The sequence below is a fragment of the Symphodus melops genome, assembly GCF_947650265.1.
Source record: "Symphodus melops genome assembly, chromosome: 6".
Classification (NCBI taxonomy): Eukaryota; Metazoa; Chordata; class Actinopteri; order Labriformes; family Labridae; genus Symphodus; species Symphodus melops.
In genome coordinates this window covers 11,484,141-11,502,351 of record NC_136696.1, presented here as the reverse complement: position 1 = coordinate 11,502,351, position 18,211 = coordinate 11,484,141, and the positions used below count along the sequence as shown (strand labels likewise).

The window sequence follows — 18,211 nt, the reverse complement described above, 5'->3', positions numbered from 1 at the left end:
AGAGATAAATCACCCATCATCCAGCAAACATCCCTGCTGGAGCTCCAGAGCCAGTGCTCTTCACTTAAATACACCATAACAAAATATTTAATTGTCACTTAAATTAAATTATCCTGAAATATATACTACACTATCTTGTCGGGTCATTCAAAGTTATGTTACAGTAGAAATCATTATTTAATATTAAATGTAAGATATATGTGCAATAAAACCAGAAGCCAAACACTCTGGAAATTAAAATAGACCTAGAGAAGACATTAATCACACTAAAGTTCCCAAAGGTATTGTCCTTTCAGCTCTGGTCCTGATGTCTAATGGAAAATCCCTCACAAAGAGCAGCTTAAAAGCCAGCACAATCAATCTTGATGACATTTCAATACGTGTCACATGATTATAATTTATTATTGGATCGGCTTTAACTTTTATTTAAACAAAAAAAAAGAAGAAGAAAGAAACAATAATCCCACCAGGAAAGGCTTTAACTGGTGTGAATCAGTAGGTTTATGAAGGGGATGACCTACATGCATTATCCAAACCTTTATGACCAGAAGAGCCTGTAAAATATGTGTGTGCTACATCTTAGTTTTACACACACATAAAGGAGATTTAATTGCTTGGATGTTTAAAAATGAAGAACAACAAACATCTAAAGCTGAGCAATTCAGGATAATATCCAGAAACAACTTAGGGTGTGATCTGTGATATATCAAAACATTATTGTGCTGTGTGAGGTTTAATGAGTTGTGTGACTCATGCTCTGTGAGGAAGACATTTGAGGGCAGGAATTTTGTTTATGAGAGCCTCAAGGGTAGCGAGTGCTGGTGTGATTGGTCAAAGATGGCATTCATTGGCATTTGAACTGTCAACATCCATTGTGTCTGGAGTTTTAATATCAACATAGTAATTCTGGACTACTGTTTAATTTGTACTGTTTGACAGTAAAGCTGCACCAGTGTTCATGTGCAGAAGGTAGAACTGCAACACTAAACTCTTAGCTCACACAGAAGCAGATCCTTTGTCATGACTACCTGAAACCTGAACTGTGCACCAATCACATTGGCTCCTTCAATTCACGGTCACTATACATTTATTTAAACACTTTTATTACAATAACATGGTCATGGCTCTACTGGTATCCAACAACAACCTTATCAGACCCCAAAATAAGACAAGAAGAATCAAGGCTTCCACAATGTTGTTATGTTTGTAGGTTAAGGTCTTCTGCAGTGCTGTGCACAAGATATCCCAAGAGTGTCGGCTGACATACCTTGAAGATCAGTTGCACCCGTCCCCCTCGATCCATCACATAACTCTGGCAGCGGCAGAGACACTGGATAAGGCTGTGGGAACCTGTGTGAGAACTCCACCTAATCACCCTACTCCAAGTGTAGTTCATTTCAAGATCCCCAGAAAAAAAAGGGTGAAACGCTTGGTGTATTTGGTGCTAAACTTTTAAGATTTAAAAGATAAATGCATCTGTTTTGTTTTTTTTTTGTTTTCTTGCAGAAAACCAAACCTTACTTCTTTCTGCACACAAACTAGATTTTGTCAAAGAAGCTTGAAACTCATCCAATGTGTCACTTGCTCTTATGTGATCATCTTAGCTTTCTAACAGTCATTTTACTGAACATCTTGAAATAATTGTGTAATAATACTTTGCATAAAACTGTTTCTGAAGTTGCATCTTAAAAAATAGTTTGCATGCATTATCATGCAATGTAAAGGAATAAGTGTTTACATTAGTTAGAGTGTGGATGCTTGCATATAGACCCCTGAAATTCAAGTTCAACATGGGCCTTGTGGCAGCCAAGTTCCTAGGTCAGAGGTCAGGCTTATGACATCAGCGGAACGTCCAGGGAGGGAGGGTCTAAATTTACAAGCCATCGAGATTGCCCCTGACTCCATCCATCGATGCTATTAATAGGTAGTGGACTGCTATGTGGCATGCCCTCGCTCTTTCTGAGTGTGAACATGGAACAAGAAAAAACAGAGGAATCTGACCTGAACTGGCCACTACCTCTGATCACTCATTTGGTGTTGATGGCAAAGTGGCAAGGGTTTAATAAGGCAGGGGGGCAGAGGGACTAACACTTTATGCTTTGTGGCTCAAGTGGACTTACATCTTCATTCAGGCTAGAGAAGGTTCAAAGTTCTTCAACATTTATTATTGATTTCAAAAACTATGGAGGTGCTACACATCTCAAGAGATATACAGTACTTCCTCTTAAACCCCCAAAAGACCAGAAAATGTTTACAACACAATCTAGTGGCAGTGTCATTTCTATAGCTGTCAAGCCAAACAAGAATTTCCTTCCATTTTACCATCTCTGTGTGAGCATCTCAGGCTGTAACACAGAGAGCCTCAACACGTATGCAGTGAACATCCAGCCCCCATTGGTTTTTGAGGGCTACTTTTCTGGAGCCTTGAGTTTGGCATTTTTGGGGCTGCAATGTTAGTTCCTTTCGCCAAAAGTGACCATATTTGGACAAGAGAGTGTCACTGGAGAGGAGTGAGAGGTTAGCAAAGTTATCCAAGGCTAAACACTCTGTGCTTGTGGTTAATTCATTACCTGGGGAGTGCACAAGCTGATCGTTTACTTTCCCCAGAGTGAGATTCTTTTTGTTTGTTCAATTTATTAGAGCAAAGAAGTATAGAGAGCTTGTGAATTTTGCAAACATAAATATAGTTTAATCTAGTTTTATCTGCGATGACACATACAGCTAGAAACACCCAAAGTGGGCCATTTAGCTCTAAGTGGTCAGTTACCCCATTATGCAAAGTTTTAAGGCTCTGAACAACTCAAATGAGGGAGAACGTGTATTAATGTAAACCTCCTAAAGCCCTACAAGGGATGTAGGAGCTTTTGGATGCAGGCTTACGTGTTGACTTGAGGTACTACCTTTTTTGCCACTTCCTCATTAGATTACAAATCAGTTAGATTCATCCACTGGCATTGCAAATGCTGGTAACTGCATTTATTACAATCCGTTCAATTGTCCAAAAGGTTTTGAGATATTTTAGTCCAGATCAAAGTGGTGGACTAAAAAAAATTGACATAACAACATTGCCCTTTCATATAGTAATGCCATATGGAAAGCTAATAGTATATGTATAAATCGATTGGCCTGTTTGGAAACCACTGATAAATAAATAACAAGCCACTGAGGCCCACAGTGTTGTATCTCTTAAAACAAATGTAACAGATTATCAACAGAGGATGAAAGTGGTTTTACAAAGAACTGTGGCAAAAAATGATTGTTAGCTACCCTGACACAGTTCTGCCTCATCCCTGACTGTGGTGCATAACAAACAACTTAATGAAGGCCATTTCAACTATGTGAGCCTTGCCTTTGACAGCAGAAGTTAATGTTACTATTATCATATATCACCTATACTATTACGAATTGGATTTTTGACTTAAAAGTTCTCTCACTTATTCTACAAACATGTTTCTGTACCTTTCCTTCCTTCAATTCTCTGCAGCTCTTTGTAAGGTGTTTCTATGGTAAATTCTCAAGTATTACTTATCTGATATTTCAGCAAAGCAAAATAATTCATTGTTTTCGTAAGGATGAAGCGGCTTCGGAAGGAAACACTAAGACAGCAAATCGGTTACATACAAAACTATTCACTTCAACTGACAAACTTTTCCATCTTCACGTCTGGATCTTCAATTTAGCGTTTCCTTTTTCTTCTTCAGGATATTCAATACCATCAACTTCTCCTCCGGCTGCCTGAGAGTTGGAGGGGGAAAGTTTCCATGCGGCCCCAGCGCCGGCTCTTGGCGGGACAATACCGCTGTAGACTGAACTGTTTCCGTCAATCCACCTCTGCTGTTCTCCCTCCCTCCTCCACACTTACAGTACTTTCTCCCCCTCTTTTTGCACAGTGACACAAACAGCCTCTTTCCACTGCCCCAGACCTGAACCTTCCTTATAATTCTGTCTATGAAACTCGTTTCTCCTTTCCTCCCAGGCTCACTCAGTGGTTCTGAGATAAGAGTAATTGAGTTGTAATTATATTTAGTCACGCTGAATACATTCATTTACTATGAGTTTTATTTATGGGCTTTTTATACATTTATTGTAGAGACGGGATAGTAGAAAGAGTCAGAATTCAGGGACAGAGTTAGGATGACAAGTGGTAAAGATTTGGATTTGAATCTGGGCAGCCTGCTTCAAAGTACACAGACCCTACACATTGGGTCCATGAACTGAACACCAGGTCACTGGCGCCCCAAAATACTTTTTTTGTTGTCTTTGCATACCTTTATTTAGTTGCAGAACGATTCTAGAGAGAAATATGTAGAACAAGAAACGATAGAACTCCTGCACATTGTCATTTTGCAATTCACTTTGAAGAGTAGTCAATGTAAAATGAATGAGTTACTGCTGATGGAACACAGAGAAGAGAACCCTTCATATTCGACTGAGAGTAGTGTGCAATTATGTGCATGCATACTTATATGTGTGTCATCTACAAGTTTGCACATTTATGCTCTTCAGCTTCAAAAGACATGTTATTGTCCAAACCAATAATCTGAATGTGACTTCTGCAAAACAGACAAACATAACTTTTCATTAAGAGAACATTTTAGTAGCGACAGCAGCTGAGCTCTCACGCTTTGTGCCCAGTCAGTTGAACTGAAATAAAACCTAATTAACCATCAACCAATATTATGGCAACCAGTAATACTAAACGGAACTTTAATTTCCACAGAGTTGAACCAAGTGCATTAACTAATAGGCTTGAATGGCTTCTAAAAATGGCAGAGTTGGACAACAGTGTGAGACCGAGCATTTGGCTGGAGGTTGAATCGTTTCATGTTGCTGACCCCCTCCTTTCCTTTAAGACCTGGCCTTTTCTGCAAGCTCTTTTGCTGCTATTGTACTCTGAAAAAAACTCCTTGTTTAAGGTAGAGATGAGGGGCATACGTATGTGCTAAATGACCTTGCAACAATCTGTCGTGGATTTAAAGAATCTCTAGTCTATATAGTAAATATAAAGTGACAACCATAAATGAAAACATTTGCACCTTGAATCCGGTCAGACATGTTATCTATTAACACATTCTTCTGTAATAAATTAATGTCAACAATGCAATAATAAAAAACACAGAGTTTCTAAATAATGCTGGAATTGCATTTAATTCATTATCATTTAATGCAACTGTTTGATTCTCATCTTCAGCCTTATTGTAAAATCCTTTTTACTTGCTTGTCAATGCATTTCTGCACAAGTAATGATTTTATCATATGCTATTTCTCACATTTCTACAAGTCGTGTTGTATGTCTTTAGATGAAAACATAATTTTTCATTCATAAATTCTTTAAAAGTGAGTAACTACTGTATTTGAAGTCCAATATTGTTTGTGTTTCGGCTGATTGATCATGGGTTACTTATGTACCAGCTTAGGTGGAAGCACATCCACCAGCTGCAGGTACAATTTTGTTTTTGAAAGAAAGGATATTTCCAGCTGATCCAGGGATGAACCCATGACCCATAGGTCTGACACCAACTCTCTTATGTTATGTGTCATCATTAAATGCATCAGCTATGTGTGTTATTGCAGTATATGTTTGGGAAGCAGCCTTCTTCTGCCTCACCTTTATTACTCTTATCAGCTGTCAGATGAAATACACCCAATGCAGCAAATAATGAAAAGTAAAATAATTGTTAGTATAGTGATAATTTACTATTTTAGAGATTTAAAATTCTTACCATGACATCTGTAAGAATGGCGACATGTTCTGAAAAATGGCTTTGGCCAATGAAGAACACATTACAGTGTAATAATCAAATGCTGAACTGCACTACCTTTCTCTCTCTTACAGACACACACACACACACACACACACACACACACACACTTCATGGTCTCTTAATAACTGATGGAAACTTCCTTGTGGGCTATCAGCGTGGTCCATTTCCTACCAGGTCTGAACCAGCTGAGCCAGGGACTCATGTTCCACTCAGGGGTGCCTTCAATCACTCCCTGGGCATGCACATCGTAGCATGTGTGAGGTCACCGGGGCACCGGATCTGAGGAGACACGGAACGAGGTCTCCCTCTGCTGCTCTCTCATACTATGTGCCCTTTGAAAATACTCACAGCAAAGTCTCATTGTGCCAATTCATTATTTTGCATGATCTACTTTAGTTTTTTTGTCACAATAAAAATGTAACTTTATGGAAATATGTCCATCCTACACAACTCATATGATATTTATGATTTTTTGCACTTAGAAAAGAGAATAGCGTGTGATTTCAAACTTACAAAGGTGCATGTGTATAAATCCAAACAACTGGTCGTGGGGTGACATGACCATGGCCTTTTCTACAACCACTAACTCTCATCCTCCTTCCTTTACATCACTTCTTCTTTGTTTTATTATTCCTTGTTAAAGTCTTAGTGTTTAGAAGGTGCTATATAAGAATAATTTATTATTATCATGAAAAAATACCATTTTCTATGTGTACTCAGCCCAATTCCATGATAATATTAAAATAATGCATAGATTCATTTAAAACTGAAACATTTCTTTAATGTATTGCAGATTCCTAAAATTGTGACCTTTGTTCTTAAAATACTCAGTCTATGTTCCTTTCTATCCTTAAATCTGCAAAGGTCTAATTGCCTTAACTGGGCAGTTTTGAACCATCACATAAAATCTTATATCAGTAGGCTACGTAGACTGTAAGGCTACAGCGTTTCTGTGATATCATAAGCACGGGTCGGTGATTGTTCGAAGCCCTTCAACGCTGCCAAAATGCAGTGCGCATGCGCTACGTGAAAACCCCCGGAAGTAAAACCATGCACATGTAGCATATTTGACAACCTTGAAAAGACTACAAGACAATTCTGCCAAAGAACAAGAACTACAAAACAACTAACCTCGCAACACCTATGTATTTTCACAGGTCGTAGCAGATATGCCAGTAACCAGACTATTGTAAGTAACAAGCCTTTTAATTTCTGTAAAGGTTAAATTGATCCACCTTATATCTGTTTGCTACACTAGAATCCCAGCTAACGTTAGCATTTCTTGCAGTTGCCTTGCATGTCTGAATGTAGCTATGGACCATAGCTATGGACACATGCTTTGACTTATATTACACGGTTCAAAGAGCGTTTAAATGATGTGTTATATTGTCCCCGTGAAGCTTTGTAAATGTGCGCAGCATACAAGTCACAAGCATTGCTAAGCTAAAAACAAACTGCCGTAAACATGCAGCAGTCGTCGTAGTTCAGTAACTAAGCAAGTAACCATGACGCTAAGGTCATTGCAGGGTTGTCTTGAAGGGAAAGTTACTCACCTGTGTCTATGATCATTGACTGCTCCATTGACTTTGCGGTTGAGGGATGTAATCACTTAAATGTAGGTTGTACAATGGTTTAATATCTTGAACACTTACAGGTGGATTCAGGGGCAGTCACTTAAAGTGGAGAGTGAGATTTGTCTAGTCTAGCAGGCGTGTATGTAAAAAAATCATAAGCATAATGTGCTGTGGGGTACATCACTGTATATAATCAAAGGTTACCAAAAGACTGTTCCAAGTTTTCTCGTACATTTTGTACATTTCCCTTAATTGTGTGATAAATAATGCTACTGACGTTCATGGAATTATCCCGTCTCTTTGTGTGCTTCTCCTCTTAGATACCCTCTGTACCAGCTGGGAAATCCTCAGCTGAGGATCTTCAGACCGAACTGGTTCCTGACTCTTGTGAGGCCAGGAAAAGAGCAGCCTCCTGACACTGTACAGTTTCGGATTCCAATGGAGTAAGTTTTTGTTTGTCTTTCCTGTGATTCTGTATTGAGTTATGCTTTTACAACACTGACATGTTATCCCATACTTTTAGCTTTCAGGCTTTGTGTATCAATGCAGCGTAACAAGAAATAACATTTGAGAGCAGTTTCCTGTTAAGTGGTTTAAGGTAACGATGACTGTTTACATGTACACCATTATCCGGTATGAATCGTAATATAATGACAATATTCTGGTTGAGTAGGAGTCATGTAAACACCTTTTTTCAATTGTCATGACCCTGGCATATGCCTGTGTCTACCCGAATATGGGCTCATATAAACGCGTTAGTCTGAATATGCTACTTAAAGGATTTTGTTATACAAGTAGCGTATGCCTATCTGTGAAGGAGCTCATTGCACCTGTGAGTTCATGGTGTTGCGAGTGAGGAGAGAGAGAGAATACGAGGCAAGTGTGTGTGTGTGTGTTCTGCAGGTGTGTGTGAGATGCACGTTGATGATGCCAGGGACCGGAGCAGAATTAGACAGAGAAGCTTAATGGTAGGCCATTACGTGTTTGATTTTAGAAACTTATACTTGAGTCCTAGAATAGAAGCGACACACTTTAAGTTTCAGTGTTAAGACTGCTATTTTATAACAAAGGCAAAATGTAATTTAGTAATTTTAGCTGTTTTAAATTAACACCTAAAGCTAATTACTGAACTCTATGTCACCTGCTTTTTTCTAAGTGAATTATAACAAAGTAGTCAGTGGCTGCGTTTACATGGACACAAATAGTCAGAATGAAAGTGTTGTGACTTGATTTCATTTAAACTAAAAAGAAAAGAAACCTAAGCCACAGTGAGGGGCTGCTACCGGGAAATTCGTAGTTGACACGTCGTCCTTCGGCTGCTTCTCGTTTTAAATCACACATCTGCGGACTTGTTTTAGATGTATTTATTTACCACTTTAATAAAGCCACTGTTTACACGCACTTTAAGTATTAACGAAAGGAAACGAACAAAAGAAAAGGTTCAATTAATTGCCTCTAAACGGCGGTCAAAAACTGTGTGCTTCTCCCCGGTAAGCAGCACACCTGAGGAACAATCACTTCTTCTTCTATTTATCCTATTTCCACCTTACTGCTGTCCAATACGCCACCTACTGTGGCAATCAGGTAATGACATGAACACACAGTACAGAATGGCTCTAACACACCGGCCCCTAATTGAATGACCACAGACATTACAATTACTTTCATGTGTAAACAAATAGAGCCATAACTTAAGTCACATGCACATAGAGAACCAAACCATAAATAATAATAAAATAAAAAAAAACCCTCAACCATTTGTAAACATAACCCGTTTTTGTTTATGTATTTTTATATTTTTCAGGTCACTATCTCATCCATGATTGCTTGTGACTTATGGTAGCAGTGCTCGCTGCTGACATAACAAAGCGGTGTCTCTCCTCCCCTTCTTCTTCTTCTTCTTGAGTTTGACTCTCAGGAAGTTCTTCCTGTCCAGCTCCCTCCCTCCTTCCTTCTTCACTTCTGTTCCCATGGTGCTGTGCTCCCTGTCGTCATGGTGACAGATACTGTCCTGGTCCTCAGTCCCCCTGTCTAGCATCACGTCGCCCCCTTTAGACAAGGACTTCCTCCTCCTGAGCAGCTCCTGCTCTCCGCCTCGCTCGTCCAGCTTCTGCTCAGAGTGGTAGTACTTGATGTGGTAGTGGAGCAGACTGGCCTTCCTAAAAGACTTGGCGCAGCTGGCCACGGGACACTTGAAGGGGTTATGGTTAAGCTTGATGGAGAGGATGGGAGAAGGCTGATTCTTTATGACCCTGTCCAGTGGTTCTCTGCTGAACTTGTGAGTTGTTGGGAGGTGAGCCTGACGCTCCAGCAGGACATCTTTGTCAAGGTGGGCGGGGTTAGGAGGAGCTGACTGGGAGGAGTCGGCTATGATTGGCTCGTTGGGAGCTCCACCGCTGTCACTTTCATTGGTTTTGTTTTTTGTTGGTGGATGGGAGGATAAAGGTTCTGCCTTCCTCTTCTCCTCCTCCTCCACTCCTTCCTTCTCCTCTGTTTCCTCCTTCCTCTCCTCCTCGCTGCTCTCCCCTTTTCGAAGTGGACCATTAACTACCCAGCCAAGTAAAGTTCGTATTGCATATGGGCCATTGTCTCTGCTGTTGATGACCTCCCATGGTTCCAATACCTTAGGGGTGTTCGTGCCAATCAACAGTTCAACATCAGCATCAATGCATGGGATCTGTACACCAGAGAGATATGGCCATTTCTGCAGTTCTCCCTGTGTGATAATGTTGCTGGTGGTCACAGGCATTTTATTTTGTGTGAGCACTTCTGGGAGACTGTAGAAGCGGTTACTGCCAAGACCAGCCACCTCCAACCCATTCAGGGTGCTTGCTGAAACGACCCTTTCCTGTCCCATAGTGCGCAGAAGGAAACTAGTTCTCCTACCAGTAATATTCAGCCTTTGCATAAGTTGCTCTGAGCAGAAAGTAGCTGTACTCCCAGGATCCAGGAATGCATACGTTTGTATTATCCTACTGCCCTTGATGGATTTAACTTGAACTGGCACAATAGACAAAATGCTATTCTCCTTTCCGGCCCCTGTATGACCACACGTTTCTGATGAAGGTTGTTTAACATGTGCAGTACCCTCAGTGTGTTCACTTCCTGTGCTGGCTCTTGTCTTTCCAGAGATATGAAGCACCGTAGGATGGCTCTGACCACAATCTTTGCAAGTTAAGCGCCTGTCGCAGTACTTGCTCCTGTGTCCACTACACAGGCAGCCAAAACACATCCCCTTTTCCATCAAAAAGTCAATTTTGTCCCGATGCTTCTTCTCCTTTAGTTTTGGACACTCCTCCAGTCTGTGCCACTGAAAGCAGCAAACACATGGTTCTTGAATGCTTCCCTTTAAATCCGGCTTTTGCGTGACTGAGCTTGAAGTTTCATATTCCTGAGCTGCATCACTTACAGTAACTGTGGCGAAGCTGTTACCTCTGATGTTGCTGAATTTTGAGTGTAGTTTGAATTTGTCAACACTTTTTACTGCAGGTTCCCCACATACCATGTCTTGGATGTTCCCAAAAAGTGGATCAGAAATGATCTTGACCTGGCGTTCAATAAATGAGACCATATCTTTAAAGCAAGCTCTGAGATTAAACCTTTCTAGTATTTCATGTGCCCGTATCCTCCATTTTTCTCTGTACTTATATGGCAACTTTGTCATGATTGCTCTCATGTTTGTTGGCATGTCCAGCTCTTGCACATATTGAAGTTCCTCCATTACGTTGCAACAACTTCGCAGAAATAGTGAAAAGGCTTGAAGGGCTACTACATCTTCTGTCTTCACTGCAGGCCAAGCCAAAGCCTTTTCTATATAGGCTGCACCAATCCTATATTGGTTTCCAAAGTGTTCTTGGAGAAGCTCTTTAGCCTGTTGGTAACCTCTGTCAGGACTCATGTGCTGACAACTCCTGACCAATTCTCTGGGCTGCCCTCTTGTAAATTGTTCTAAAAAATAAAGGCAGTCAGCTTTGCTAGCCTTTGATTCCACAGTATGTTCAAATGCTCTGATGAAGGTTTTATACTGAAGAGGATCACCATCGAATGCTGGAATGTCCCGAGAAGGCAAGGACATTAGGTTCTGTTGTTGAACCAGAGCCGCTGTGATTTCATTTTGTCGGTGCATTATGGTGCACAGGTCTCCTTGTACTGGTACAGAATATAGATGCTGTTGTTCCACTGATGCAGGCTGTATATTGTGGACTGGCAGAGAGGGGCTTTGTTGTGTGTTTCCATACTGCTTCATTCCAAATGTTTCCGGTTTCCATTTTGTTTCATATTTGGATCCAAGGGTTTGCTGTGGGTTTCCCTCTGCAGAGTGTGTGTTACATCCAATTGAATCCTTTTGGGCTACTGTGAAGCTGTCCATTGGCATTGCATTCCATGTGTGTGGTACAAATGAGTTTGCTGCATGATTAAATCCTTTTGAGTTTGGGTTTTGTTCTTTATTCCTTTGCACGTAAGAATTCATTCCATCAGAAAGTGCTTGTGATTTACTGGAACATTCTGTGGCAGCTTGAAAAACTGCTAACTTTGCAGTGGCTGCAGCTATTTCAGCATCAATCTCGAGCTGCTCTCTTTTTCTTCTCAGCTCCTCTTCCTGGGCCTCTAGAGCATGCTTCCCTTTTAAAGCTGCAGCTCTAGCGAGAAGTGCAGCCCTTTCTGCTTCCACTTTAAGGCGGGATGAAGCTGTAGATTTGCCACTTTTATTACTGTTTTTACCACTTTTGTTACTTTCTTTACCACTACCTATGCTTTTCCAATGAGAATGTCTACTGGCAACATTTGATATGCTGTCATCAGGGTTAACATCATCTTCACCACCATGATCATGTACCAACCATTTTTCAACCTCAGAAATGAAACCACTTTCAACAATCATTTTTGCAGCAAACCAAGTGTCTTGTTTGTCCCTTTCTTCAATGGACATTAAAGGCAACAGAGCCACATGAGCATCTTTAGCTTCCCCACACAAAAGCCCAATTTTTTCCAATGTGTGTTTTATCTCATTTGTATTGCCACTCTGCATAAGCTCTTGAGTTACATTTCTTAGGTTTTTAATCTTACTTAATTTATCTTTTCTTACATTTTGTAACTTTTCCACCTTTGCAACAAGAGCTTTGTGTGTTAATGTAATAGACCTTTTACTTTTTACAGTTTCTATCTCATTAACATCTCTCTCTTCCACAGAGGCTGCATCAGCCACTGGCTGCGCAGCCGCCGCGTCTGTTTTACCGTCCATAATGTCTTTAATGTCTTTAATTCACACCGCAACGCACCTCCGAGATGAAAGCAACGAGTTACAGTTCAGTTTACCAGTGTTAGTTTAGCGACCAATGCATTGGATTTACACAAAGTTGTGTGCACACATTTAGTATGGCCATACAGTTGGTAGCGCTACCTTTTACCTTAGAAACGGTGGGCGCCGTGATGTCGCAATCCGGATGAATGAATCAGCTGATGATCGTTGCGTCGCCAGGCAACGGTTGTAAACATCCTCCGAGCTACAGCAACAACAGGAAATCCAGCGTCGCGTCTTCCTCCATGAACGATAGCAAACTAATCGAACTAGCTGAAGCGAAGTTTTTGACTTGTGTTGTGACTTGATTTCATTTAAACTAAAAAGAAAAGAAACCTAAGCCACAGTGAGGGGCTGCTACCGGGAAATTCGTAGTTGACACGTCGTCCTTCGGCTGCTTCTCGTTTTAAATCACACATCTGCGGACTTGTTTTAGATGTATTTATTTACCACTTTAATAAAGCCACTGTTTACACGCACTTTAAGTATTAACGAAAGGAAACGAACAAAAGAAAAGGTTCAATTAATTGCCTCTAAACGGCGGTCAAAAACTGTGTGCTTCTCCCCGGTAAGCAGCACACCTGAGGAACAATCACTTCTTCTTCTATTTATCCTATTTCCACCTTACTGCTGTCCAATACGCCACCTACTGTGGCAATCAGGTAATGACATGAACACACAGTACAGAATGGCTCTAACAGAAAGCCTGATCCGAATAAAAAAGCTGCATGTAAACATGTCAGTCAGAACAGACTGATCTGATCGGGCTCTTCTGGAAAGAAATTTCATTCCCGATCGAGAGGTGTGGTTTCAGGTACACGCTCGATCTGACCGTGTCTGCCTGACTAGGGTCAAACGGTCCTGACTGCGCTCGTCTGCCCCAGTAAAGTGACGTGTTTCCATCAGAGCCTGCTTACAGTCTGTGATCAGAGCGCACAACTTCATAAATGATCGCCGTGTCATAAGAATGTTTAGTCTCCACTCTTGATCCATGATGACTGTTCTCTATCACCAGTCTCGTTTGGATCATATTTGTGTTTTATGTGTAAGCCTGAATGTATCTTATTCATGTCTTTCATTTCATTAAACCTTATTCATACAAATATTACATCTAGGTAAAAAAGAGTCCACTTTGGAGCGATAGTTAACGCCTTTCCCAGCGAGCTACAGTAACACCTCTGACATCAACAGATTCATTATAAACTATTTATTGATATCATATCAATGTCGACACACGAGGATTAGAATTTATTCTGCTGTGTCTGCCTAAAAATAAAACCCCCCGCTTTTTTTAAGATCAGGGGAGACGAACGATAATGCAGTGTTAAAATAAGAAGAAGAACAACAGTGAACTCAGAAGAACTAATGCAGCCTCATTTTAAAGTCATGTTGAAAAGTGGCAGCATCTCATTCACATTTATTGTATGTTGACAGTTTATTATTAATGCCAGAAATATATTTAACTCAATAATCGAACCAATAAGATCACATTTAGACACTCTAAACCTTTAGAACATGAACTGTAGCATTAAGTTAAGAAGTCAAACAATGCTGCCAGAAGTTGTTCTAATGTCTGAAAGGTGCATATATTATTTTAAAGTTTACATTATTTTTTAAACTGTGAGGAAATCTTCCATTTTCAGGGTGTAAAACAAAGCAGAATTGTTGGAAGCTTTTACGGGTCGTTTATGACGATTGTTTACAAACACAGGCTGCGATGTCACTTCTTCTTCTTCTGACGTTTCCAGCAGATCTGACAGGTAGGAGCATGTCACAAGAGTTTTTTTCTAATTAAATGCTTATGTATGAACACTCAGATCATAATCTGATCGTGTTCTTCAGAGTCCACGTAAACAGTGAAATCAGAATCCTCAATCAGCATGGTTTGTGCACATGTAAACATAGCCAGTGATGCAGACCTTGAATCATACTTAGACCCAGCAGCTTCTTCTACAAAGGTTAAGACTTGTGGAGCAGCAGCATGTAATCTCTTACAATTATTCTTATGGAAATATATCTGTGATACAACTGTGGCAGAAATAATTCTTGAAAATATCAGGTCCCCTGTATACCCAGGACCGACACGACAACTTCTGCTGTCTGTCATTTGTGAGGTTACGTACAACACATGACTGACAATAGGCTAATGCAGGTGTGATTAGATCGTTAGCATTATAACAGGGCGAGGAGTAGTCCAACTTTATTTTTGACTCTATTTGTCACACTATGTTTCTCCTGTCTACTTAAAGCCATCCCACACACATCGTATTTGTATTCGTTTAATTTATAGACCTGCACCAATTAAAATGGCACAAGTGTTTGACTTCTTAGCAACCATCTTCTTATTGGCTGCTCTGTCTGGATTCAACATATTTTCAGCAGGCTTTTTTGTAAATTGTTAAAATGTATTGATTTTAACAAATTAAATGATTTGATTGTGGCTGGCCTCAAAGTTTTCCCTTAAATTGTCGAAGTCTTACGACCGAAGCGATGTAGTGATCTTCAGATGTTTTAAGTGCAAGGCTTCAATAGTTAGTTTTTATTTTACAGGCCACCAGGTGGTGCAATAGCTCTGTAAACACAAGGCTGACTTTACAGTAGACAGTCCTGACCTCTATATGGCTGCCTTTGATGAGCCCAGTTGTAATGATGACTTGCAAAAGGCTGACATGGACAGTGGGATGGGAGGCAGGGTCAAAAGTTCTTTATCTTGGAACTGGACATGCAGACAGTGTTGTACACAGCCAGACGCCGAACATTATAGTCATGCAGAGTAGCCAATATGAACAACTTCACAGTAAATGAAGGCAGAATGTTCTCATTACTCCCTTAATGTCATGTTCAGTGGAGTATGCTCTCGCTGTATAAAAAACACACTCAACTGCCTCCTTGTTTTGCACTTGAATGCTTCTTTGCTCTACATATTCTGTCATTAAATGCAACCAGAGGTCTTGAGCAGTTAGCGTAGAGTCATGATGAGCGGATTTTGACTGCTTTCGAGAGCCAAGGTCAGGGAGGTTAGCAGAGCTCCTCAGGCAAACACCGGGCCAGGGCCCACACTGGGGAGAAAAATTGAAGTTTGAGGCAGATCATCTATGCGTCTCCGATGGGGTTTAGACCGTAATCTGTTCATCCAGGTGCCTGGCCTCCCACTCTGATTTTTGCCTCTTCTCTGCCAAACTCCTAGGGTGCTTATGTAATTGTGTGTGTGTGTGTGTGTGTGTGTGTGTGTGTGTGTGTGTGTGTGTGTGTGTGTGTGTGTGTGTGTGTGTGTGTGTGTGTGTGTGTGTGTGTGTGTGTGTGTGTGTGTGTGTGTGTGTGTGTGTGTGTGTGTGTGTGTGTGTGTGTGTGTGTGTGTGTGTGTGTGTGTGTGTGTGTGTGTGTGTGTGTGTGTGTGTGTGTGTGTGTGTGTCTGTGTGTGTACGCTTGTCAGTGTGGGTGAGTGAGTTTTGTGAGAACGTTGTGTAAATGTGCACAAAAGTGGGTAAGTGCAGGGTGCTTGTGTGTTTTATAAGGGTGTGTAAGGTTTTTTTTTTTTTTTTTTCCTCGCACTCTTTGATGCCTGGGAGAGGTGCATGGCTGATTGAAATGCTGCTGGGGCTTCAGTGTGTGCTTGAACTCTGTTTTTTTTTTTTTTTTTTTTACCTTCCACACACAAAATGTAGCAAACGAAACGCATGGCGAGACGGTGACTCATACCTTATATCACTCCCACCCCGAACTTATTGATGAGTTACGGAAGCTGTTGCAGTTGTTGAATTATAGGCGGTATCAGTGTTGTTGAGCAGCCGTCAATGACAAGTGTTGATGTTACCTTTTTCTCAGCGCATTAGCACAAATGGCCTTCATCTCAAAGATCCCCGGGAGCTATATGTCCACGCTTCGTTGTCCTGTTCTCTCCTGCTTCTTCTCGTTTTCCTCGCTATATGAGATACATCTGCTCCCCTCTTTGGCACATATTGTTCGAAACACCTGGGCTGCGTTTTCTCAAACCTCTCTTTTCTTTCTGCTGAAGGAAAGTATTTGTTTGTCTGTTTGTTCTCGAGCCTTTTGTCCCATGTTATTATTTTATCCCAGCTCGAGAGGAACATTCAAATTTCTCGGTTTACACCCACACAAGCACCTCTCGGGCCTCACCTGGCATGGCGAGAGGCCAGCGGTGACACACACACACACACACACACACACACACACACACACACACACACACACACACACACACACACACACACACACACACACACACACACACACACACACACACACACACACACACACACACACACACACACACACACACACACACACACACACACACACACTTCTACTATGCTGTTTATTAACTGTGAAACCAGGCCATGCTGTGGTTTCTCAGTGTAATCAGACATGAGCTTACTGAGCTTGCTATACACAGCAGCTCACATTGTCTTTCCACTCTGTCAACTCTTCAGTACCTGTTGGATCAAACAATGTTATGATCACCATGGCAACAGCTTTTTCTCTGTTCCACTTCATAAACACTTTGCTCTAGTTGGAAACTGGGTTACTTTTTTTTTATTTATTTTTTTACGCTCATTACCTCCAGTTTATGTCATAGGAAGTAATTTAGCAAACCAGCAGAGAAGGGTAAGTCAGTGCCAAGTCTTTACTGACCTGTCTCTCCGTAATAGAGTGTAGTGACTCCTGATGACCCGTACTTTGATCTGTTTCTCATCTATTGTCACACCAAAACTTAAACAATACATCTAATCCTTCACACGCTGCTCTTCTACTCTCAGCTTCCCAACCGTCTCTTCTTGAGTCTCAGGTTCCTCAATGGCTTTCCCTCTAAACAAAGTCTCCTATTATGGTCTTGATACTTAGACTTGAGCAACTTCTTTGCTTGTATTGTTTGTGTAGTGGGAGGGTTAAAGTAGTCAGTGTGCGTATCTCGACTCAAACCTGACAATGGGGCAGACTGACAATGGTGGTGCGGCTTTCTTTGGCCTTTCATCTTCGCGGAAAACAACTCTCCTGTTTCATTCTCGCCGCTAAGCTGCTCTGACGCAATGTACTTTGATGTCGTGCGCATATGTTTGTATGGATTGTTTGGCATTTCCTCGATGTTTAAACCATGCTGTGTTGATAAAACTTAGACATTAAAAAAAAAAGAAAAAAAGAAAAGCTGATCGTCTTTTTTTAGAGCGCAATCCATCATTTTGTCAGTCGGAGAATTCATCTTTCTGTTCTCGAGAGACCGTTGCTCTTTGGAATAGTTTGAAGTTGTCGTGTCATGAATAACCTACAGCATGTGAAACACTTGATCAGACACTGAATTTTGCTTTATCAGTTCCTGTAAAGAAAAAGGAAAAAAAAGCCACGTCTGTCAAAAAATGTAACTTCTATGTTAGCTTGAATCAATATGAATATTATTTTTTTTTGAGCAACACGAGTCAACATGTCGAGGAAAAGAGAGGATATTTGAGGATTTGTCGCAGGGTTTTCTTTTTCTCTGGACTGAAATTAGAACTTGATGTCCTTAACTCTGCATCACCTTTATGTGCAGCTGCATCCTTTTCTTTTCCATTCCCTTG

At 40.8% G+C, this 18,211-nt stretch overlaps 1 protein-coding gene across 2 annotated transcripts in view; it reads left to right on the top strand.

Moving 5' to 3' along the window:
* The first annotated feature begins 6,784 nt into the window (after window positions 1–6,784).
* The window catches only part of mrpl23 (mitochondrial ribosomal protein L23), a 44,552-nt gene continuing 33,125 nt past the window's right edge, over window positions 6,785–18,211 (top strand). Inside the window, exons 1-2 of one of the 2 annotated variants that reach the window (XM_079346079.1) lie at window positions 6,785–6,954; window positions 7,660–7,782. In XM_079346079.1, coding sequence (XP_079202205.1) covers window positions 6,935–6,954; window positions 7,660–7,782 — 143 coding nt within the window. In that variant the 5' untranslated portion in view covers window positions 6,785–6,934. Of the gene's footprint in view, window positions 6,955–7,270; window positions 7,381–7,659; window positions 7,783–18,211 lie in introns of those variants that run through there. The other variant, XM_079346080.1, reaches the window with a different exon arrangement.